At 38.5% G+C, this 25,885-nt stretch overlaps 1 protein-coding gene and 1 pseudogene across 1 annotated transcript in view; one reads left to right on the top strand and one right to left on the bottom strand.

Annotated features, from left to right (window-relative positions):
• Nucleotides 1-459: 459 nt before the first annotated feature.
• The window catches only part of LOC149548056 (uncharacterized), an 89,353-nt gene continuing 63,927 nt past the window's right edge, over nucleotides 460-25,885 (bottom strand). Inside the window, exons 2-4 of the mRNA XM_089792085.1 lie at nucleotides 1,366-2,514; nucleotides 1,190-1,277; nucleotides 460-818 (exon numbers count right to left, since the gene is read on the bottom strand). Of these exons, the coding sequence (XP_089648211.1) occupies nucleotides 589-818; nucleotides 1,190-1,277; nucleotides 1,366-2,514 (1,467 nt within the window). The 3' untranslated portion in view covers nucleotides 460-588. The remainder of the gene's footprint in view (nucleotides 819-1,189; nucleotides 1,278-1,365; nucleotides 2,515-25,885) is intronic.
• On the top strand, nucleotides 8,897-10,308 carry LOC149548057 (uncharacterized; annotated as a pseudogene).

Below are 25,885 nucleotides of genomic sequence, written 5' to 3'. Positions count from 1 at the left end.
GGAAAAGAATGAATAATTATATAAAGTTGAGAGATGCTTTCCTGTTTTCTACCCTTCAATCAAAATTGGAACATTAAGAAAATAAGAATACTTGTTGAGTGCACGACTGAAAACTCAAGGATGGCTCTTGTTAAGGATTTCAAGGGGTCAGTATTAAATTCTACTCTCCTCTACAATCTAGCAAGAACTCCTAGCCACTTGCAACCACTTGGCCCAATGCATTAGTTTATTTCCCAATCAGTATTACCTACTCAGTGTACACTCAATTATTACAAGTTTGGTCATTTCGTAAATGGAAATTATTATTAATTATTGTTCTATATTTAGTATTTACAATATGCAAGTCCACAGAATTATATCACCACAGAGCTATAAACCAAAGACATAATCATGCTAGCAGTGGCGGTCCAGAACTTCATGCTAGCTGTGGAAATTATCTCCTACTTATCAAAAGACATATTGCTCATCTTAAATGCATTGATTTCATCATAATTATTTTGCAGCTTTTGCTTATACATATGTTATCTTTCTGGTGTAAGGTGAAAACAACTACCATAATTTAACACAAACTTTAACTTTTCACACAATCTACATATTTAATGTCTCTTCTGCAATGCCATTTACCACGTCTTTTACAAATGAAACAAAACATCTATTACAGCTCATAGGCATCAATCTTGGAGATTGATCCCATTGGTTTGAGTGTTCACAAGATATTGGTTTTAAATAGTGTTCTCTCTGTACTGAATAATGGAATCCACAAGCTGCTAGAATTGCATGTGTTGAGCTTCTAGCTATCTCCTTGAATTGGCATTTTCCTTAAAACAAAGCCAAAACATTTGCAAAAATGTTATAACTGATAATTAAAAAAGGTTTGGCAGGTTTTCAAGAGAGTAAAAGATTGCAATGTTATTCTAATCTATTCAATTGAATTTGATTAAAAATGTATGGAGATATTTTGGAAGAGCTCCCATGATCTTTAAACTAACAATGTTCTCAAGTAAGCCCATGTTAAATCCAACTATACGAATTTGAACTTTGACAAGCCCTTCTTTAGGTTCAAGTTGAATTTTTAATTACATGATGCATATGATGTTGAACAAGTATATGTTTCTGATGAATCATGCAAAACAACAAAGTATCTGTAATAGAATTGAATAAACTAGATGCAAAATCAATAATAACATACCTAATTGTTTGCTTTCATAGAATTGCTTCAGGTGACTCTTGACCAATGTCAAGATCTTCTCCTTTGCATTTGCATCAACCACATTGGCCTGCAAAATGAAAGAAGCGATCATGATCCTAGGAATCGAATACTGTCCTTTGAAAAATTAGTTATTAGAAGCACATCGTGCCACCTACCCTTTGAGAGGGCACCCCTGATAGCCTTGCAACATGTTCTTCCCCACAGATTGAAGTTGTAGGAGCTTGATTATTTATTTTAGAAGAATCACTAATCTGAGGCATGAGCTTTGCACTAGAAGTTGTTGAACATTGAGAGAACTGAAGTGGAGTGGACCCCACTGAAGAAATTCTATTATTCAAAACATAATTGTTATGTTTCGCACAGGATGTGCTACTTACTCTTGAATTCACAGATGTCCTTTCAATTGGCCTTGTAGCACACTTAGTCTTGGAAACTTTTCTGCTAATTTGAGAGGAGGATACAGACAAATGAGACCTTTCGACTTTTCGATAGTTATCAAGACCCAGACCATTACCTCCAAAAGATTTTGCACGCTCCATCATAGCCCATGCTCGATCAATCTCAATTTGATTGTCAGGCTTCTGTCTATTCTCCTTATGGTGATTAACGGGAGCAGGAAGAGCACATTCATTGGATCTGTCAATAATCTTATCACTGAAGCAGAAAGGCTGTGATGAGAATTGAAGCTCACCACGTTGTAATGATTTCCAATTTTCACGCATAACCTGTATACGTTCCTGCAATAAGCGTCGCCCAGAAAGAGTTCTTGAAGGTCCAGAAGGTGGTAGGGAAGCAGGGCTAGATACCTTGGCTTCACTGGCTGATGCTGAGGACTGGCTAGCAAAGGCCCTGGCTACATTTGATAGTTTGGGAGCTTTCTTGCGGATTACTCTTCTATTCACTGGCTTCTGACTTGAAGCACTAGTGGCATGTCCAGACAATAATAATGATGGTAGAACAGGTTGTGGATTAACTTTTTCCACTGTCTTTATAGTTGAAGTTATTTCCATTGAGATGCTCCTTGAAGTAATATCATCATCATACAATTCAAAAGTAAAGTCATCATTCTCATCATCTTCCTCTGTCTCAGAGCTTACAATACCAGATGCTTCACATTCAGGGCAGTACCATTCTCCTGTTGGCACTGTCCTCCCTAGCCCAACACAATATGTATGTGCTGCTGAATCACATAAATCACAAAGAAGCAAAAGACTGTCATCCTCCCTGCCATTACATTTAGTACAGAATACGTCTTGATAGGGATCCTGAACTGCTTCATTGTCATCATCTGGAGGTATATGAACCTGGCACACACAAGGATGGAATAAGCTTATCTAAGATGCCATAAGTTTAAATATGAAATTCTGAAGGATAAATCAATTTTACATGTAAAAAAGTTACACAATTATGAAGATTTTAACAGGTATGGCACACTACTACAGCTTACAAAACATTTATATGGGTAATTAGTTGATACCAATTTAAAAACATCACTTTCATTTTTAACAAATAGTTAGCCACTGTTATTGAAATATATAGACTGCTTATCGCCTGCTTAAATCTATATTCTCTGAAATGCTGGCGGGAGTGAATGTGTTTCAAGTAGAGACAGCTTTGACAGATCCTGGTGATGTCAGGGTTAGAGGAGACAGAACCACTTCCCCCTCCCCCACCATCCCTCTCTCTCTCTCTCTCCGAGAGGGAAAGCTGTGAGTATGAAGAAACTTTACCAGATTTTGGAGATGGTGAGTGATATTAAATAAATCATAGCTTTTCATTTGCATAAAAGCATCATCATCTATTTTACGGAACTGCATTTCAAACATAATGGTAACGAACTTAGACCTTTCATTGATCCATGACATTGGATAATAAAATTAAAATTTGAGTTTAAGAAATATGATAATGTACTTTTTTTTTAATGGAGGGTTCAGACCTGCAAGGCAACCCAGCCAGGCACAAAGCCTATGAGCTAACAACCAGCAAAGGCCACCACATAAACGATTTAGGAACCCGATACAGGCCCACTCGTGCCTGAAACCTCTTCGGCTTAGAGCCAAGGGCTGAGGGGCATCCAAGCTGTCAAAATAACCCAAGGCATGATCCCGGCTTCATCCCTTATGATGTTGGAGCCTTGCACTCAGCAAGACTTGATCCCTGGAGGGCTCTTTGTGAGCCATTCAACTTCACCAATAAACCAAGGGCCCATTGATGATGATGTACTTTTTGATTGTTATGTTATCATAAAAAAATAAAAAAATAGACTGACAAGAAAAGAAAATTAAAATATATATATAAGAATCAAACACAAAAGAATTGTCTCTACACAACTTCAATAAGTCCCAGTAAGGCATCTTTACTGTTTTCTAGTTCTCAATTAGCTGGGTACTTCAGTGGAACCATAGCCAAATTATAGCTGTGTCATGCCCCCATTACAAAATTAGCACTTTCTATTTTTCGTAAGCTCAGCTTTCCAGAAATAGTAACATTGGAAAATACCTTACTGGTTGAATCAACTAAAAATGGTGACTTGTCATCGAGGATATTATTCAAGATTTCCTACTCGTGGATTTCTGGGAAGGCTTGTTAAAGCAACATTTTGGACTTATTGCATGTTTGACATTTGCTAGCAAATGGCAAGTTTTCTTTAGAACTATAGAAGGTGATGTTCAGCCCGTAGGTGAACACGAAAGAAACATATAACTTAACAAAGTAAAATATTATTCATTCATCAAATGCTTCCGTAAATAATAATAATGTTCAATACCAACATGATGCCAATTACATAAGTGTATGTCATATTTATAACATCCGACACAGTGCCAATGAAGCGACACAACAGTGCCCATACTTGTAAACGTCTAACTACCTAGTTTTTCGGACAACATCATCCTCGCGAAAAAGAAAAGTAGTCTCCTTGCAACTCAAAACTGACAAAATTAGGAGACAACATAAAAATATAGAAGCAAACATAGACTAGGGAGAAGGTTGCGTACCAGAAGTGTTCAGCAGCTAGCGCAACTCGTAAACTTGATCGGTGTATACACATAAGTCCTTTTGTGTCCATGTGTTGACCTTCACAGCCTCCTTCAGTAGAAGTGTTGCCTCCATAGCCTAGGTTTGAGCCGCTTGCAATTCTTTTTCGACCTTTTCCTCGTCTTTCAAGAGCGTTGCTCGCTCTGTGCCCATGTTGCCTGCTGACTAGCCAATTTAGCAGCTAGCTCCTCTTGAGCTTTTGCCTCGACTACCCTGGACCTTGTCGCTACAACCTTCTCTACTCCTCTATCTACCTCTGCACACCGATGAGCATAGTAGATGTCTTTATATGTCCCTACTATCTCATGTGCAAGCTTCTCCATAACAGTGTCGGATGATCCCAACTCAGGTTTTGTAGTCCAATCAGTCAACATCTCTGGCGTTTCCACAGCTAGCCATCCTCTAGCCTCAAAGCAAGAGGGGAAATGCTCCAGACAGCCCCTCTAGATATACTTATAGGTTCGGATCAACTGCAACTCCCTTCTATAGGTCAAAGCATGCTGCCCAATAATTCGACCTCTCTACAGCACAACCTCCATGGCTCTAATGTATGCCATGGATCTCTCCTCATCCGACCCATAATTCAGCTTGTCCTCAGTGCCTGCATCTTGCTCCGTATCCACCTCTGCCCCTTCTGTGGCAAGCACATCCTCTTCCGGTGCGGCCCCCTCATCTTTGGGCGCATCCTCGGACTGTGGTACTCTCGACTCCTGTGGCGCTAGAATGGAAAATACTCCTGTGAATGCCTCTCCTCACCTCGGGGACTGGATGGAGGGCCAACATCTACAGGGGTGAGTCAGAATTATTGTCTTAAGAAGACACTGGCTCAGTCCATCTCTTCAACACCCTCGTTCTCTAGCTGTACTAGTTGTGTTGGCTAGGTCGTACTCACGAGTTCAGCCAACAGCGATGAAGCTATAGTGACAACAGCTTCTATCTCAATCACATCTAGTTGAACTTGAGGCTCGAGCTCTGGTGCCTGGTGTATTTCCACGAACCTTGCCTTTGGAACTGCGGTTACTAGATCTAGGGCAACTAAATCCACTGGGACCTGAGCCGATACATCTGTGCTCTCTGCCATGGTCATGGGTGGAGTCATAACAACGGTCACATGCCTCTAGTCAAATTCAAGAATAAGCGGCATGGGGGTGGTGGCTATCAAGTGTGCCGAAGTCAGCAACTAAGGAGAGAAAAGTATCTTAGGTGGGGACCCTCCAACAACCTCTTTGTTCCCAACCTCTGCCAAGGTACTCTCTCCCTCTAAATCAATCCCACTACCCTCTATGGTATCCTTCCATCCCTTATCAGTGCCACCGTATGCATCTAAGCCCTGCATTACCCTCTTCTGGCAGGCCACTGTGCCACCTGTGTCCAAATGCTTCTAGTAGAATACTAGGGGTTCTCCTGGTACCAATCTTCCTCTCAGTGGGACTTCAAACTCATCCACTAGAATTTGATGGAGTGTTGCTTTAAGAAACAACCCAATAGCATGGTGCGGCATATAGAATGTGCGATGTTGTAGTGTCATGAATTCCTCCATTCTATCAGCAAGGACGATCGCCCAATCATATACCATACCATTCATAATGCAATTCATGAAGGTAATCTGTGGCAGGGCTATATCTGAAGCCCTACTCACCTCAGTTAACCTGCTCTTAATCACGTCCATGATACGCCACCAATGGCCTTCCCGAATGAAGTCCTACCACAATCCTCAACTCTTAGTACCCCTTATGACAGATTCAAATTCCTCTAGCATGAGGTCGCATCCCACCACCTTCACCCAATACATCTTGCATTCTTGCAGCAGTTTGTGGTTAGTAGTCACCACTTTGCAGCCTCCTTGGTCGGGAATGCCAAAAACCCTAGTGATGTCGCAGGCTTTGAACAAGACCGTGAGGCAATGCTTCTTGTATGTGAATGTACTTATTCTGTTGTGTTTGTTGCATGTTTCAATCATGGCTCTTAATATCGGCTCAAACAGCCGTATGGAAAACACCGAAAGTTGAATCGCCCAATGTACTTACACACGGATCAGTATTTGTTTGATGAGGACCATGGCAATCATTTCTTGCAACCATCTATGGCAATCACTGCCATTCAACCCTTCAAACTGTACTGTGAGATGAGAAAGGTTGGCCTTCTGTGCAGATGACTACACTTTAGGACACACCTTCTGCTTCTTGCTACTCAATGCTCCTGGGCCTACAACAAGGACTCCTAAGGCCAATACTCTCGCATTCTTGTCCATCTCGGCACTATTCTCCTTCAACTGATCCTTCCACTGTCTCCTTTTCCCTGTAGACTGCATACTCCAACTAATTAACGATCTCTTGTTTTGTCTTTATTGCAACAAAGACGGTTAGGTTTTGCGGTTGCTTCTCCTTTTGCTTCTCCACATCACGCCGTTGCTTCAACTTCTCAGTATTCTCTATCCCTCTCCCGCAATGTATATTTCCTTCTCCCTTTGTGGCACTTTTGGTTTTTTGGTTTTTTTGTATTTTTTCTTTACCGTGGAATGCTTCCATTTTCTCCTCCACGACAATGTTTCTCCAAACGACAATGGCTCCCTTTTTGCTCCCTTTTTGTTTCTTTTACTCTACTTCTTTCCTCGGCCACGCTACATATGTCTTATCCTGCGGTCACGCTACATGTGTCTTATCCCTTTCCCTTTCCGAGGAAAAGTCTTCGTTGGCGGCATTTTAACTTTCCTCCCCTCTTTGCGGTGTACACCTCTTCTTTTCTTTTCTTTCATGCGGAATGCTCTTCTTATGTTTTTCCCTACGAATGCTCCCTCTTCTTTTTGCTTCCCTCCGCAGACCACGAAAGTGGTTTTACCCACAGACCACATCGCACCCACGGGACAGTCGTGTCCGTGGGACACGTGTTTGCAACCTCCCCATGTCCACAGGTCGCCATGTGTCCACGAGCCGACATGTGTCCACAAGTGATTTTATTTTTATTTTTTTAATTTTCTTTTTCTTTTTCTCAACTTACTAAGTCTGATGCCTAGCAAGTATTACCCCTTGCCTCACCTTCTTGCCATTCATGATAGATTTTTAGCTTCAATCCATTAATGGCATTAGAAATTTCTCACCTGTCCAAGGTCTATAATTTTATAAAACCATTATCACCAACTTCTCTAATTTTATATGCTCCAAGCCATTTGACCTTCAATTTCCCCGATTTTATCTCATTGCGTCCATTGTACCGAAGCACCAGTTGGCCTAGCTAGAACCTTGTCCTTTTCAAATGTTTATCGTGTCATGCCTTGTGACGGGTTTGTGCCACCTTCGTTGCCCATTGCGTTGTTAAGCTTCATTCATCCAATTTGTTTAATCGATATAGGCACTCTCATAGACTTTCCATATCTCCGAGTCTATTTTCAATTGCAATCCTAAGGCTCGGGACCATGAATTCAGCTAGTACCATGGCCTCTTGCCCAAACATTAACTGGAATGGCGTTTGTCCAATTGTGACTCTGAATGTTATGCAGTAGGCCCATAGCACCGAAAGAAACTTTGCCTCCCAATCTACCTGTTCTACTCTACATGATTTATATATGATAGCCACGAGGATTTTGTTTGTCGCTTCTGCCTGGCCATTGGCTCCTGGGTAATATAGACTCGACAACGGATGGAAAATCTTGAATTCAGTTGTCAGTAATCTGATCATGTGATTCACAAAGTGACCTCCTCTGTCACGTGTCAACTGGATGGGTATACAGTACTGTGTGATGATCTGCTCATATAAAAAATTCGCAGTGCTTATTGTAGAGTTGTCTGATAGTGCCCGTGCCTCTAACCACTTTGTTAAATATTCAGTGGCCACTACCATGAATTGGCAACGTCGGGCCCTACTCGCCTTCAGAGAACCCACAAAGTCCAGTCCCCAACATTCAAACAATTCCTAAGCCTAGGAAGGGTTTAACGGCATGAAGTCTTGCTTAAGTGGTTTGTCGGCTCTCTGGCATGTATCACATCTTAACACCCATTCCCGTGCATCACTGTAAAGTGTGGGCCACCATAATCCAACAAGCAGGGCCTTCCATGTAGTTGTGTCAGGTCTCATGTGGCCCCCTGACAAACCTTCATGTGTCTCCCTCAAAACACTGCACTTCCTCTTCCATTACCCATCAACTTAGTACTTGGTCTGGGGCCCATCTTATATAGGAGGCCATTTATCAGTTGGAAGGTCCAACTCCTTAACACTACCTTCCGCAGTTCGCCTGGTGGCATCCCCTTCGAAATTGGGACATGGATAGATATTCCCCAATAGATTTATACCATCCTGGAAGGATAGCGATCCTGAACAAGTGTGCATCCAAAAAATCATCATTAACCCCTTCCGGCGGCTCTCCTGACTTGATTCCGGAGAGCTGGTCGGCAATGACGTGACATTTCCCCGGTTGCACAATAATGGTGAAGGTGAACTCCTACAGTAATAACAACCATCTACTAATCCTTCCTTGGCTTATTGGTTTATCAGTGCCTGGTGGTCCACGTAAAAGGTGAATGGAGTAGCCAAGAGGTGATGTCGAAACTTTTTTACAGCATTCACCATCCCGAGGGCCTCCCTTTTAGTGATGTTGTAATTCTTCTTGGCTTTCGAAAGTAGCCGGCTTGCAAAATATATTGGGTGATCCAGGCCATGGTCACCAATTTGCGCCAACGTTGCACATATGGCGAAGTTAGAAGCGTCCACATGAACGTGGTGATAGAGCCAAAATTTCTTGATTTCCTTTTTGATTTAAGGAGTGCAGTAAGTCTCAGAAGCAGATATCAAGGAGGTTCAGATATTGAAGTGGGATTGAGCATTTTTGAAAATTGTCTGATTAGACAGGAGCCCTGCCAGTTGTTCTAGTTTTCAAATTTCTTGAGCATGTCTTGAGCATACTGTTTATTCTTGGTTAGTGTAGACTTAAAAGATAAGTAACCTCGAGATATTAAACCAGTATCAAGTGCCAGTAGCAGCTCAGTTCAAGATAGCATAGCTCCTGAATTGGGACCTTCAACTAGCATTAATGGTGAGATTTCAACAAGAAGAAAGTTTATTAAATACTATCGGAATAACTACTGCTTAAATATTCCTAGCATTAATGATCATTCTAGAGTCCAATCGAGAAGGACTCCAAGTTCAGGGTCATTAGAAGAATATTCTGTCTTTGCAAGGAGACTAAGGCAGCAACACACTAGTGTTGAAGTAGTGTGGGTCATTCACAAAATAGCACAGCTACGCAGCAAATGCAGCAGAATGAAATAGGTACTGCATCTGAAACCAGATCCAGACACCAGATCCAGAGACCATAGAATTCATTCATTTCAAAAAAGACAATGCCAATCTGCTGGCCTTTTTTATAATGCCACAGATTGGAGAGACGCATTTACTGAATCTTCTAGTATGGCACAAAATGATTACATGAGTTGAGGTCAAGCCATTTCAAGAAATAGTGACCAGAATATTGTAATGTTAAGGCGTTCTTCATCAATGAGACCTGATTCTAAGGAAACAAGACGAATTCAAGGCAGATATGGGACAGCAGATCATATTGACAGGAATGCGAGTTTCAGAAGAACTCATAGTGGCAGGCATATGCGGGATAGAATGCCTAAGCAAGATTCAACTGAAGCCTTGTTTACCATGCTAGATAGAAACTCAGTGGATAGAGAAATAAGACGCCACAATGGAAGAAGGCTGTGGGAACCCTTGAGGAGTTCCTCACATCGACAAGTTGGAACCCAAGTAGCTACTGGACATGATCAATTTTTTTGTACACTTAGATCTCTTAGTGATAGTCGAAGGCATGGTGATGAGATCTATCAAATAAATCAAGATGCAGTTGTTGACAGTGGGAACTTTACAGAACAGAGAAGTTTACTTTAGAAGATAGAAGGCGATGGGCTAGATCACAGGTCCGGGCATTGCAAAACCTTAGCAACAACTTTGGAAATTTAGCTGGACATGAGAGATCACGTATTTTGGGTGGTTATCATCATTCAGCACGCTGCACTTGTCAAATTGCTGGACAAACTGATGAGTCAAATACCAGGAGCAAGGCATGAAAGCATTACCAACGATGTTCAAGCAAGAATATCCAAAATAGCGCTTAAACACACATAGCAGTAATAAAGAAGCCAAGTACCAGGATTTAACATTAAGCATCCCTTTTCTGAAGACGCTGTTGTCGAGTACAACTATCATAATATCTGTATGGATAAAGTGCAGTGCCTACAGCGATCTGATGTTGATAGTAGAGTGCAATAATGTTGGTAATATTTCTGGGAGTCATCATTCTTAAAGACGGCATATGAAGTCACGATCTGTGCAATCATTTGAATCGAATTTGCTCCTCTGCGAAAACGGTCTCCATAGGTTCCTTTGGTTGGTTTTTCTCACAAAATTATTACTCACATTCTTTCTTATAAGTGTTCTACGTGTTTGATGCAAGAAATGTACAGGTTGAATGGCCACTTACAGCGTTAGATGCAAAGGAATGATGCCTTCATATGCGGCAGAGAGAGTTCGGGATACATGTCAGAAGTTCTAAGAAGGAATCTATGGTTGAACTAGAGATTGTGATTGGGAAAAGGAAACCATTCAACAGATGAAGAAGTGCGCAGGAGGCATTCACGGGAATGAAGGATATCACATCAAAATTTATAATTCATGCGTTGAGTATTTCAAACCGCATAAGGATGCAATTGCCATTTATGATTTGATAGTTTTAAAAAGTATATTTAAAAGAGAATTAGTTGCTTTTTGTGAAAGGTTGCGATGTTTAGGAGAGCAACCGATACCCTTTGAATATCTATAAGTATATGAGGATAAAATCAAAGAGATACCATTCAAGATATTTTTTTAAATTAAAAAGCTCTGCACATTCTTAAGTACGTATGTTATCAAATTCATCTTCTGAAAAAGATTAAAGTTGAACTAAGCTCTTGCATATTGAGGGTGTTGGATATAAATTTCAAATATTGTGAGAAATTGGGTTGAATGGAGCATTGATAACTGGATGTCTTCAACATGACCTTTTTCCAGTAAAACCAGTAAGAATTTCATTTGTGCTAGAGTTAAATATTATATAATCCGTCTTTTGTGATCATTTTATTTTTATTTATCAACAATTCATTATCATAAGTAGATCAAATTGTTCACTGCTATTTGAACTTGATAAATACAAATACAGTAAAATAAAATTGTTTTCATATTTGTATCTATTTTGTCCTTTTATAGGTTAAAACATTATAGACTAGTTTAAATACGCATAAAAAGAAATAATTTGATGCATTGTGATAACTGAATTTTTTATAGATATTGTATATCATAAAATTATATGTGAGAAAGTATACTATTGACTCTATCACCCATTTGAAATTCGGCACTGATCATTTAACTATTCATGCTTCTCAATTCATGTGCTGGTGATTTTCTAATCAATTTCTTCGAAGGATTTGATACTTACCTGTTTTAGTAATTCATTTTAAATTTTCCTTTCAACAATTCACAACTCTACCAAAGTAATTAAAATTCGAAGATTATTCATCATTCGTAATCCAAAAGTTTTTCCTTAGAATCTTGCCATTTAAGGAGATTGCCTTTGTATTATAATCTATTCGCTATAAAACATCTTGGATCCAAGTTTTGCTGTCCAGGATCAGGTGTACAGGCTGTTGCCCCGAATCCATGATGCAAAGTGAAAAATGTTATGTCTTGGTTAAGCCTAAGTGTGTCTAGGTCTAGTTTTAATCTTTCTTAGGTTCAAAGTTTCTCCGTCGGATTATCCATTCTTCCCTTCCTTCGCATCACATGGCCAGGCGGGTTCCCTCTATGTCATGAGTTTGTGGGTAGCCTAGGACCTAATCTACTGGAGGTTCTTACAATTCACAAAGTGATATTCGGTAATGAACTTGTTTATGGCTTGTCATGTTTTTCATGAGAAAGGATGGAGCTTGCGGAGAATGGAGTATCACCTTCTCTTCGGCGGGTTTTCTACCCTTGAAGGTGATTTCCCACAGAGACTAACAAATGAGGGTTGCAGGCTGAAGCAAGAAGGAAGTAAGTTGTTCTATGGATAAGCCAAATCTCCATTACAATCTTTCGCCTTGGGAAGCGTTCGGAATTCATCATAGTGCTCAAAAATACCTCTAGCAGAAAACTCTAAAGCGGCTTTTCCACGGCAAGCTTTCGACCCATGAAGTCAATTTTCCAATAAAGGCATTGGTGAAAAAAAACAAGTGGGCCCCACTTCGACTTTTGCAGCCGTTTTGTGGTATTCCGAAACTAAGAGGCATATTGACTTAAAGAATAAAGTGAAAATAAAAGCAAGGGCGGAAGAACAGAAATCACCTTCTCCTCAGCGGGTTTCCAACCCTTGAAGGTGATTTTCCGCATCTAGTAAGAAATTGACTTCGCAAGCATGTTGGGCACACAAATTGATCACAAGATACTTAAAAGATGGTAATGGAAATAGGTTAATCACTGTTGGAAAAGTATTTTGAGCAGAATTTGGCTGAGCGGATATTTCTTTACGGAGTACTCCGTTCTTAATTCTCTGGGACTAGGTGAAAGATGGGAAGCTAAGTATTTAATAAAAGAAAGTTACCGTTGGGCCAACGGAAACAGTGAAAAGACATGGAAAAGTCCGTTAGAAACTCCCGCATTTACTAGGTCAATGGATTTATCCTTTAATTTGCTCATGTGGCGTGGATCTTGAAAATTAACGAGTGGATTAAGATTTCTATATAGAGAGAAACATAACAGTTTTTCAAATTACAGCTTTTTCTTGAACTGTTATGCTGCTGAATTGCACAACTTTTTCAAATCTCTTATACTTGCAAATTCTATCCTCTGCGCTTCCTTCAATTTCAAGGTTTCTATCCACTTCTACCTCAGATAAAATGGCCACCAAATTTGTTGGGTTTGACGGACTTAATGGGATCAAATCCCCGTTACAGAGTTTCATAGACACCTCACTCTGTTTCTTTGACATGCAAGATTTTCAAAGGAGACTGAGGTTGGAGCCAATCCACCCTATAACCGAGAAGCTCCGAGGAAGTGGGCTAGTGGAGGCAGCTGGATTTCTGGTGACTGTTCAAGCTCCTAAGTTGATTGTCAAATGTATAAATCACTACAACCCGGATACCAGACAAATCTTGCTGCCTGATCATACAGTTCTAATCTCTATTGATAGGCAAACTGTAGTAACTTGCCTCCGAGTTCCAAAATAGGAAGAGTTCTCTGAGTTGACAGTAGGAGGGGCAATGTCTGATTTCTCCTTGAAGAAAATGGTGTGGAGAAAAGAAATTATGAGGTCCTGGTTCCAAAAGCCATGGGGCACTAAGAGTAAGGTCCCTAAGACTCTATTCGGCACTGATCTCAAGCTCGAGATCGTAGACATTTTGGTTCTCTTACACAGATTGAAAGGTGAGGTAGAAGCACTTATTTTGTTGAACAATATTTCTTTCTGGTACAAATTATCTATTCAGATTCACATTTTGTTGATTGGGCCTACGAGGTAATTGAGCATCTATCCAGAGCCCTTAGCACCGCAGAGTTTTACAACACATTTTACATGTCTTCTTTCTTGATTTATATGTTGGCTTCTCTACAATTGTGCCCAGGCCTTCCCAGAATAGAGAACTTCCCTGATGATGTGAAAAGCTATGAATTCTATCCATGCTTGCAATTACAGAATAGCTATGCAGAATATCTCAAGGTTAATGACACATTTACAATGAGAATTTGCAAGGAACTTCAAGGATGCCCAGAGAGGAGGTTCAGCCCGAAGGAAATGGCAGCCATCAGTCAGTTTGGTAGCTATTTTATCCAGTTAATCCTTTTCATATTTACGTCTTGCAGCTTTCGACGGATTCCCTTTGAAGCTGCCCAGGTATCCAAGTGATCTGATTGTGTTGATAGAGATCATGAGGCAAGCGATCCAGGTGAACGTGCTGAGCACAAGCTTGAAGAAGAAAGGGTATGAATTCCCTATGAAGGTTGGAGCTTACAGTTGGAGTCTCGTTCCGATGCTAAAAATATGCTCAAAGCATTTGAGACTAAGTATAAGTTGGAGGACTATGAGGTCGTGAGACCTATGTTCGATCCAAATGGATATGCGAGAGAGGTGTTACAGATTGGTAGTGTGATCAAACACGTTACCACTATCGAAGATTATTGGGCGGACTGTAGAGATAAGCTCGAAAGCAAAGATCGTGCTTTTGCTAGGCTCACAGTGGAGCAAATCAAAACATACAGTATCAACTTGGATGTAGAAGGCTTGGAGGATGATGGCCAAAATATGTATACCAATACATATTTGACTAAGTTAAGGGGAATTCCTATCAATTCCGAGCCGTATGTAGATGTTGAGGAGAATTTCAATATCATGATGGCCAAGATCATCAAGAGAACAGGGAAGTGGGTTGAATGGATAACCAAAAGAAGCCGAAGTAAAGGTGCAGCCACTCAAGCTTCTCCAACAGCTGCAACGCCTACTTCATCTCAAAGTGCCACACCAAGTGTGGCAACAACAACCACTCAAGGACCAGCTCAACCTGCAGGAGGAGGTGATCAACCTCCAGAAAAGAACGTCCCAATAACTAAAACTTGTTATGATGGCTCTCTACCAGTTATTGTAACCCAGACTGGTGCTGAAGAGGAGAAGATGGAGGAGCCAAAGGACAGTGCTACCACTCCAGTCCCATCCCCACATGTCACTCCAGTTCCTTCTCCTCATACCACTCCAGTCCCATCTCCTCATCATAGCCCTGTGCCATCAGTAAGTGCTTCACTTTTGAAACCAAGTGGTTCCCCTATACAGATGGTAGACTTGGGAGATGGAAAGAGCAATAGATAGTAGACTTGGGAGGTGGATAAAAGTCAGAGCTCTTCTAGGCTCATTTCCCAGGATCCAAAAAATCCTTTCTCCTCAACCACAATGGTGGCAACTCCAGCTAAAAAGAAGATGTTTAGCATAGAATCACTTGGGATGGCCTCCAAGGTAATAGGTATTGATTCTTGGTTGGAGGACACTTTGGAAAGGAAGAGAAAAAGGAAAGATGAAGGTGCCCCTACCAAGGATATTGTATCCCTTGCGGTTCGTTCTGGATCCGCACTGACCAAAGTTAAGAAGCAAAAGACTTTGTCCATACTTGGGCAAGATCCAAAAACAGGGCACTTGACAATGGAAATAGCCAAGCCAAACAAAGGAGGAAGAATCAAGGATATGAAGGCTGATGATTTCACTTTGCACTCAATTGACCTTGGAGAGGCCAGGCACGATACAAAAATTGGCCTGTGGAGGTCAAGTAATGAAGTAATAGAAGGATAGTTAGAAAGTTTGAAGCTGTCAAAGATTAGGATGAAGGCCGAGATAGAATAGTTGAACAAGTTCATTAGGCAACTGGTCGCCCTATTGGCAACTATTTCTGGTATATCAGTGACCAAGAATCCTACTACAGCTGAAGTGCAAGCCCTCATTTCTCAACTTCAAGAAGATAGACACTTCAGCCAAATTGGAAAGGAATGGATTGAGAAGCTCAAATCAGAAGGAATTTCTATCATAGAACAGGTTGGTAATGTTATCCTCAGATTGGAAACAGAAAAGGATAACATCCTATCTAATAGCAATACTCTGGTGGGAGAAAGGGCAAAGTGTGATGATTGCATCTCTCTTCTAAAGATGATCATCTAGATGAAAGCAAAGGAAGCAATTGAAGCGAAGATCTTAAAGAAGGGAAATGAACCTCTGTTCGAGTGGTTTCAAAGCATGCAGTTCAAGCTAGAAATGATCCAGTTAGCTGAAAAGGGACTCAAAGAAACAGAGGATAAAGTAAAGAAGACTCAAGATAGAGGATTCGAACTCATGAGGGGATTACATACAGATTCACACACTAGTGGCCAAGGAAAGGCTCTCATTGGAATAGATGTAATGAAAGGTAACTTTTCTATATTTTTGAATAATTTGTTCGGAGTGACTTCCAGTAGTCAAAACAGAGTTGCAGAACTCCAGACACTCAACAGATGTATACACGTGGCTACGGAGGAGTTGCCAAATCAGTTGAATGTTGTGAAAGAGCTGGCTAGGGAACATTCAAAATGGCTCTTGAGATTCACCAATATACACGTGCCCAATCATGAAGAGCTAATTCCAATTATAGTTGCTGCTAAGGCATATAAAGCGAAAACAGAAAAGGGGAAGAAGTCTAAATGATTTACATTATGCCCTCTTTTCGTTTTCTTTTGTAATTTTTGTAATACGACAAACTGGCATCTTGCCATTTGTCATTTTCAGAAGATGAACTGATTAAGCTTCTATTGTAACGGTCATCTCGAAACTCTATATGTATGAAATTGAAAGATTAATGAAGGGTCGGCAAATTTTGGTGTGAAGTACTTTTTGTTGCAGAGACAATTGAACGATATTTTATGTCAATTATTTTCTGTCCCAGTTGCTATTAGATTTAGTCTTATGTTTCCTCTTTGTTTGAGTCAAAACGAGGAAAGAACAGAGTTTCACTTCCCCTGTTTTGAAGCAACGAATGAATGTGATAGGTGTTGTTATTGTTCATTCAAAGCGAAATCCCTTCAACATTTTTAGTTTATTAATCACAGTTTAGATTCAAATTAACTTAGTTTGGTATCAGCTATTATTCAGCTAAGCTTTATGAATTCATAAGATGTGTGAATGCATAAACCTGTTTTAATATTCCGAAGTTTTATTCGCCTGAGTTGGATTTTATTTAGGTCTAGCTTGGTTATACCTCTTTTGTTCTCAGGTCAAGAACACACCCCTGAATTAGTTTAGGAGGAAAACATAATTCAATGCAGACCTATTTTAGGGAGCTGTACCTACCAATTCAGAGAGAAGCCAATTTATCCACAAATGGCTTTTCAACTATTTGTAACCAGATATTGTTCCAAGTTGGGCATTCAAGAGTTATAATTTAAAAGAACAAATCTGTTTACCCACAAGCCTTGGTTTAGCGGAGCCAAAAGCGCGAAGGATTTAAGTCAATTTGATTTATCCTGTCAAGTTGGCCAAAATCGATTATATATCCCAGCATCTAGCAAGCAAGGCTCGTAGGTTTCTAATCAACAATTTTGATAACCAACAGATTGCCGACTCTACTGGGGAAAAAGTCGCAAGTAAGCTTTGCCTACTTACTCTATCAAACCAGTGTAGAGTTTCATTTAAACACGATTTTGTTGTAAGTTTTCAGATTGTCTTTTATAAGCATTTACCAAAAATCATGCACATATTATTAAGTTTACTTTCAGTATTTTCATTTGTTGTTTTATAATTTTCAGATTCTGTAAATTTGTTTTCTTATCAGCATTTAAGCAAAAAATTCATAAGGTTCTTCTTGAGATTTCTAATTGTGTTCAAAGCTCTAATTCACACTTAATCTAAAGTTTTCTCATTTGACACAAACATTTGAAACCAAAACTCTAGTTTTATTTTATTTTTAGAAAATCATTCTCAGGTTATTATTGGCGTTAACTCTGCTGGTTAAACACCTAAGCATTTCTTTCTTTCTTTTTAAAAGAGAAAGTGGCAACTCTATTGTGTTTCATTGATATATTTTATTGAAGAGCATTTGTTTGCTTTTGAGGTGTAGGTGGGGAAAAAGATCAGTGAATCCCCGACCTAAAACACTTGAGCAATTAACTTTTGAGAAAAAAACCAGGAAAGAATAAAGTTAAAAATCCAAACTCAAAAATGTTTTACATAGGACACAGAAACTTTCCGGAAAGGAGCAACAAACAACCCAAGATGTGTGAATCAAGTCATAACAATCTTGAAAAGGATGAAGAAAATTGTAATCCATTTTTTCACATTCCTATGGTAGATGAAGAACCAGAATGCGAGATAACTCGTATTGAGGATGGCAAAGAGAAAGAACAAATAATGCAATGGGATATGATTATAAAGAAAATGGCTGAAACAACGAATGGTAATAGTGCAATATTGGCCAAAACATTAAAAATGAAGCCAAATGATATCCTCGCAAAAATAGGAATATCAAAGGATCTTATTGCTTCCCCACCTAGAAAAGCTTGTAATGAAGAAAAGTCAGATAGGTGGAGAGAAGAAAGGTCTGGTCAAATGCAAAATGAAGTAAATACATCATCAAAGTACAATCCACCCCATAGAATCTGGAATCACAATTTGCCACTAGTCATGTTAATCTATTATATGAGACAAAAGGGATAAGAATCAAAATAATAATTTTAACCATAGTTCTAAAAATCGCCATAAAATCGCCAAAATCGCGTGAATCGCGAGAAGATTCATGGTTGCCGAGTTTTTGTGAATCTTGAATGAATCGCCTAAATCGGCTTCATGCCAAAAAATTGCATGAATCGCCCACGTGAATCACCCGTGGCAGCTAGAAAGTTGTATTGAAAATTTTAAAATAACACGTTTTATTTCATTTCTTTTTTGCCTTTCCTCTTTCTTATAACCCTAAAGAGCCTTTTAATTGTTAAGCATGAGTAGAAAAGAGGAAAAGTGAGAGAAAAAGAGAAAAGAAAAACCCTAGATTTCCAACCGACAAGAAGGAAGAGCACCAAAGAGATCAGAAGTCCATCTAGGGAGGCCATAAATTACATTGGGAGCATTAAGGAGTCAAAATATTAACACTCGTCAACTCATTTGCAAAAGGTAAAGTGCTGATTTTTTTTTTGCATGTTAGTGTATTATGCATTTTTTGTTGAATTTTTTTTATTTTCATTTGCAAATCTTAAATTTTTTTATTTTTACTAAATTGCAAACTAGGGTTTGTTGTTTTGTAGCTTTTGTTTATTAGTTTCAAACTTTGATATTTTACATGAATTTTTTTATTGCAGCAACCCTTTGCTTTCATTTTCCACAATGGGTAAAAAAGATGAATGTTGAAAATATAACGAAGAGTTTTCTGGAAGAACCAAATTTCAAACAAAATGTATATTTTGTAAAGAAAAAATAAATTCTAGAGGTATTTATAGATTGAAATACCACATTGCTGCTATACATAGACATGATGTTACAATTTGCACTCAACAGACTGCTAAGGAAAAACACACTTGTTTAGTGGCATTAGAAAAAATTGAACAAGACAAATTGAATAAGAAAATGCAACTTGAAGGGTTAAGGGGTATTGGCTCCCATGTTCCCGCATCTACAGCCGCATCTACATCTACATTTGCATCAACTTCCACATCCATAGGTTGTGTTGGAGAAGGTTCTTCTAGGCCTCCTTTTTGTCCTAGCTCTAGTGCTCATGCGAGTGCTAGTGCTAGTCGGTCTTATATTGAGACAAAGTCCAACACCAACCTATTGCGGCCTAGAGTACAAAAAAAAAGAATGCATAGTTACTTTGTGCCCCACACTACTCCTAGCTCCCAACCCACGCTTGAGGGCATGGGTTTGAACAAGGAGATTCATGATGCTACTAGAAAAGAGATTTGCAAATTTTGGTACTTTTGCAACATTTCATTTATTGCAGCCAGGTAATTGATTATTTTTTCTTTGTTTTCTTTAAAGTTAAAATTAAAAGTAAAAGTAAAACTTTAATTATATCTACTTGTTTTATGATTTGAGTTTTTGACATCTAAATTTTTAATCAATATCATTATCTATTTGTGACAGGGCTCCTTATTGGCAGAACATGATAGATGCAGTTGCTATTTGTGCTCCGGGGTCTAAAGCCCCAACTAAGGCTGAGTTGAGTGGATACCTCTTGGATGAAATGGTAGAGGATATGAGGGTTGAGCTTGAGGAGAACCGAAAGGAGTGGATTGAAAAGGGTTGCACCATCATGACTGATGGTTGGACAAATAAGAAGGAAAGAACACTCCTCAATTTTCTTGTATCCTGAAGAGGTGATTGATCATTCTACTTTCCTACATACATAATTTTGAATCGTGATTGACTATTTCAAATTTTAATTTGTTGATTGCTAATTTGTTGATGATCCATTTAACATTATAATTCGTTTTTTTGTTACTTGTAGAATATACCATGTTCCTCGAATCCATTGATGCTTCCGCTCATGTAAAAAACGCCACATACTTATGTGAGGTTATTGAGGAAGTCATAGCAGAGGTGGGGGAACAACATGTGGTGCAAGTGGTGACGAATAATGCAGCAAGTTATGTTGCTGCAGGTAAACTCTTAACTTTTCAAATTTTGAAAATAAATTTATTTGAATTTTGAACTTTTTCTAATTCTGAGTTTCCTAAGTTCTAACATGTCTGAAATTTGAATTTCTAATTAAATTAAAATTGTTGTAGGTAACTTTTGATAGAAAGGCACCCCGCCATATTTTGGTCCCCTTGTGCGGCACACTGCATTGACCTCATGTTGGAGGAAATTGGCAAACTTGAGTGGGTCAAGTCATGTGTGGAAAGGGAAAAAAACATATGCAAGTTTATTTATAATCATTCATTTGTCCTTAGCACAATGAGGAAGTACACAGGAGGCAAGGAGTTAGCTCAACCAGGCATCACGAGGTTTGCCTCGAATTTCATCGCCCTGTAGTCCTTGTTAACATCAAGGGACGATTTGAAGAGCATGTTTGTTGGGCGGGAGTGGATTTCATCTTCCTACACTGCAACCACTACAAGGGTAGATGTAGTGGATTGCATATTTGATGATGATGGTTTTTGGAAACATGCTAGAGAAATCCTTAAGATAAATTTATTGCAATTTAACATTTAGTATTTTACAGTTTACTATGCTAATTGTTTAATGATTTAGTTTTACATTAAGTTATATTATTTTATATTTAAGTTTTGACTCAAATTTTTGTTTTACTTTATATGTAGGTCACTAAGCCCCTTGTATCTCTCCTACGAACTGCTGATGGGGAGAAGCCCTCTATGAGCTACATATATGAGGGCATGGATAGGGCCAAGGAGGCCATTAGAGCCCAGTATGCAAGAGTGCAGGAGAAGTATGCCCTATTTGGGATATCATTGATAGGAGATGGCAGAATCAGCTCCATAGACCCATCCATGCAGCAGCTTACTTTTTGAATCTGGCATTTCGTTTCAGTCCTAACTTCAAGGCGGATGAAGAGGTTCTCATCGGCTTATATACAACAATCCAGAGATTGAGTAGTGATGAGGATAGCGCTACTGCAATTATTGAGCTCGACAAGTTCAATAATAAAGAAGGGCCACTTTTCTCTGGCAAGATGGCCATAGATGCTCGGGCAACAATATAGCCAAGTAAAAATTAAATAACATATTCAATGTTCATGAATCTAGATTCTAAACTTAAAGTTTATGACTTATAGACTTATAAGTTGTGAATTTCAAATTTTAATTGTTGATTAAGTAATTTTAGAGTTGTAATTTGTAAATGAGACTAACTATTTTTTTTTTTCCCTTTATTTCAGATAGATGGTGGCAAATGTTTGGGGCCACAATCCCAAAACTTCAAAAAATTGCCATCCGTATTCTAAGTCAGCCAAGCAGCGCTTCTGGATGTGAGTGCAGTTGGTCCACGTTCGAGTACATCCACTCGAAGAGGAGAAATAGGTTGACAGTGAAAAGGTTGAATGATCTTGTCTTTGTTCATTACAACCTTCGTCTTAGGATCAGACAGATCTTGGGAGTTGACTCCTCTTTGATCATTCTGGAGGAGATTGATCCAGAATTAGAGTGGCTCACAGAGGTTGTAGATCCAGTCTTCACTAAGGAAGACCGTGCATGGGTTGACCAAGTGGATATAGAGGCTGAGGCAGCTAGAGCACGTTCAGGCACTGGTAGACGCACACGCGCATGCACAGACACAGGCCCTAGCAACGTTGTTCGTGAGCCCATCTTACATGCGGGGGATATGGCTCAGCAGTCCTCTAGGACCTACATTAGACGCCTTTCTAGTAGGCAGACTGGATACTCAGAGGTTGAGGCTGAGGCTGTAGCCGAGCTTGAGGATGATGTTGAGGATGATGATGACTATGAGGCTTGAGTTGGAGCCTTGATTTTATATTTTGTTTACAGATATTGATATTGAATCACTGATAGACATACGTTTCAAACTTTCATGGATCTTCATCTTAGATTCTTACATACATTTATGATTTGATGTCTTATGAATCTTCATCTTACATACATTATATGATTTGAATCATTATGATCATTTGATTTCTATTTACTTCAACTAGCCTACAATTTACATTTTACATAACATAGTTACGTATGTGATGGATTTTATGTTTCATGTTTATGTATGTTAAGTTTTAACTTCTATTTGATAATGTTATAGTGTATTTAAGTAATATTCAATAAAAGGTGCATGAAATAAGTTTTAAATTGTTAAAATCTCTAAATTTAAAGCGTTTTTTCAAATTTGCCAATTCATTACCGATTCATGGCCGATTCACGATTTGATTCGGCCTTGTCGATTTCGATTCTCGTTACTTTGATTTTAATAGACATTTCCACAATAACCAACGGGCTTGGAATAATGGGCAACACACCAGAGGAGTTCCGTAAAATGGTGGAAACATTAGACAACCCTATGGTTTGAATCAAAATAATAACAATCAAAATACCCAAGGTCATATGGTGCAAAATCAAGGGATTAGAAATCAAGCAATAAGGCATCCTATGGCAATCGAAAGATATAGACAGCTTGATTTCAATGAAATTAGAAGATATCCAAATCTGATATCAAATAACTTAAGGAATGCTATTCCAAAGTTTTCAGGAAGCGAAACAGAATATGTTGAGCGACATGTGATTTATCTGAAAAATGTAATTGAAGATTTTGAGGAAGATCACGAAGATGTATTCATGAAACTTTTTGTACAATCATTAACTGAGGATGCTGCGGAATGGTATAGAAGTTTGTCAGATGGATCCATTTATGGATGGTGCGATTTTGCTGATTAGTTTATTGAGTAATTTGGTGATCACAATGACACATCCTTTGCATCAAATGAATTAACAAGTATTATGAAGAATACAAATGAGTTAGTATCAGAATTGAACAAAAGATTCAACAAGGTTCTCAATAGGATTCCAAGGGAGACTAGACCAGTGGATTCATTTTTTACTGATTTCTACTTAAGTGCATTTGATAGTAAAACTCATTATGAGATAAGATCTCAAACACCCTCTTCATTGCCACAAGCTTTCAAAGTTGCCATGACAATTGAAAATGATAGAAAAGCAACAGGTAGAATCAACAAAAGGGATGATCCAAAATTATATAATCCTAAAAACCCTAAGAAGGATGAACTAAAAGAGATAATGGATATGCTAAAAGAAATAAAGGTCAAACAAAATAGAAATGAAAGACAATCATTCCATAGAAATGACAGGGTAAGACTTCAGGAAATGCCTTACAATACAAATTGGAAGGATGGGAAACCAGAAAGACCAAATTATGCTAAGGACACCCCTGATCCTTTAAAGAAAATCAACATTGTTGATGACGGGCCATGGTGTGATGTATGTAGGCTGCCCCATGATCCTAAGTATTGCATTGTTGCACAATCTGTTTTTGAGGAGGAAAATCAAGAAAGTGAAGAAAAACCTGTGGTTAACGCCATATCATCAAAACCATTGTGGGGTAGAGATGAAGATGATTCTACAAACGAAGACCAAAATTATGCTTGTCACTACAGGGGTTCTAATCAGCAACGTTGTATTCAGCAAGTGTTTTCAGATGATGAAGATTTACCTATTTTACGCCGATTGACAGCAGAAGAAAGGAATGCTAATACAATTGCAGCAATAGAACATGCCAAACACACCTACCAAAGAGGAAATAAAGACAACAGTGCTGATTAAGATAATCCTGCCGGTATATTTGCAAAAAATAACAGCAAGTTGAAACATCCAGAAAATCTGGTAATCAAGCTCAGGTTAAGCAAAAAGAAAATAATCAGTCTTCTAGGCCAACCGAACAGCCAGTTATGCACAATAATGGTAAGCAAATATCTGACTGTTATTATTTTATAAATCAAGCATTGTCTCAGTTGAAAATAACTATTCCTTTAATGGAAATGACGAAATTTTCTGATTACAGGGATGAAACTTTGAAGATATTATCTAGCATAGAGGATGTCAGTATAAAAAATGATGCAAGAAATAATGAGGAACCACCTATTGTATATTTAGGAACAGTATTGAATAAAAATTCAAATCAAGTAGACTCATTTTATTTAACATTGTTGATAAATAATAAATTGATAAAGAATTGTATGATTGATTCTAGCGCAGCAATTAACATCATGTCTGCTGATGTAATGAAAGAAATAGGTCTCAAAGTTGATACTCCTTTTGGTAAATGCTATGCTATGGATAATAGATCTGTGCCAATAGTTGGAATTATTAAAAGTGTTGAATTTTGTTTTCCATCATTTCCGCATATATCATACAAGATTGGCATCACTGCAGTTGAGATATCAGCGAGTTATGGCTTGTTGTTATCTAGACAATGGTCGAATTTGGTTGGTGGTCATGTACAGCTAGATTTTTCATATGCTACTATACTAGTTGGGGGCAAAGAAATCAGAATTGAGAGGGAACCCCAGTCATATTACGTGGTTGAGGATTATATTCCGGATCCTGAAGTCAACTTTTGCCATTCCGACATGGATAACTTCCAAGTAAGCATAACTATACCTAGTTCTAAAACTATTAATCCAATTTCAATTCATGCAAAAGAAGATTGTACTAACATTTGGCTAATGTTTTTTGACGGTGCTTGTAGTAAGGAAGAAAATGGGGCTGGTGTTATATTTATTTCGCCATCAAGTAAAATGTTTAAATTTTCTTTCCTATTGAATTTTGAGTGTACTAACAATATTGTTGAATACGAGGCTTTGATTATTGGTCTTGATATTGCTAAGACTTATGGGATTAAGTTACTCGTTGTTTTAGGGGATTCAGATCTGATTGCTTCTCAAATTAGGCATAAGTTTTCAACTAGGAATCCAAGGTTAAAACAATATCATAATTATGTATGGGATTTGTTAGAATTTTTTGATTTTTTTTTATAAAATGGATTGATAGGTCAGCTAATTACTTGGCTGATATAATGGCCAACCTTGCTATTAGACAAATCAATCTTCCATTTGATGAGATTATTCAAGTTGAAATGAAAAACAGACCTTAAATACCCGATAATGTTCAAAATTGGCAAGTCTTTGAAGATGACAAAGATATTATTAGGTTTTTAACTTGTCAGGAGGATTATGAAAATCAGTTCATTGATTGGAACGGATGTGTGGAAGAATAGGATGGCAAGGAAATGCTATTTGGAAAAGAAATAGTGCAATTAAAAACAAACAAAATACCAAAAGGTCTAGTAGCCTTCGAAAGGATCTTTGATGAAAGAAAAAGTGCGAAAAATAGCAAATCCACTAAAATCCAAAACGATATTGAGGAAATAAACTTAGAAAGTGAGAATTCCCCAAAAAGGCTAATATAGGGAAGAAGTTGTCATCCAAGATTAGGGCTGACTTGATTTCTCTGTTAAGAAAATACAGACATGTCTTTGCTTGGACTTACGATGAACTTAAAGCTTATACGAAAGACTTGTTTCAACATGAAATACCCTTAAAACTTGATGCGAAACCTTTTAGACAGAGACAACGCCCAATAAAGTCAACCCTAGCCCCAAAAATGAAAGAT

The sequence above is a fragment of the Cupressus sempervirens genome, chromosome 7 (genome assembly GCF_028749045.1).
Source record: "Cupressus sempervirens isolate cs-2001-9-10 chromosome 7, ASM2874904v1, whole genome shotgun sequence".
Classification (NCBI taxonomy): domain Eukaryota; kingdom Viridiplantae; phylum Streptophyta; class Pinopsida; order Cupressales; family Cupressaceae; genus Cupressus; species Cupressus sempervirens.
The sequence above is the reverse complement of the archived record's forward strand: the minus strand, read 5'-3'. Positions and strand labels throughout refer to the sequence as shown.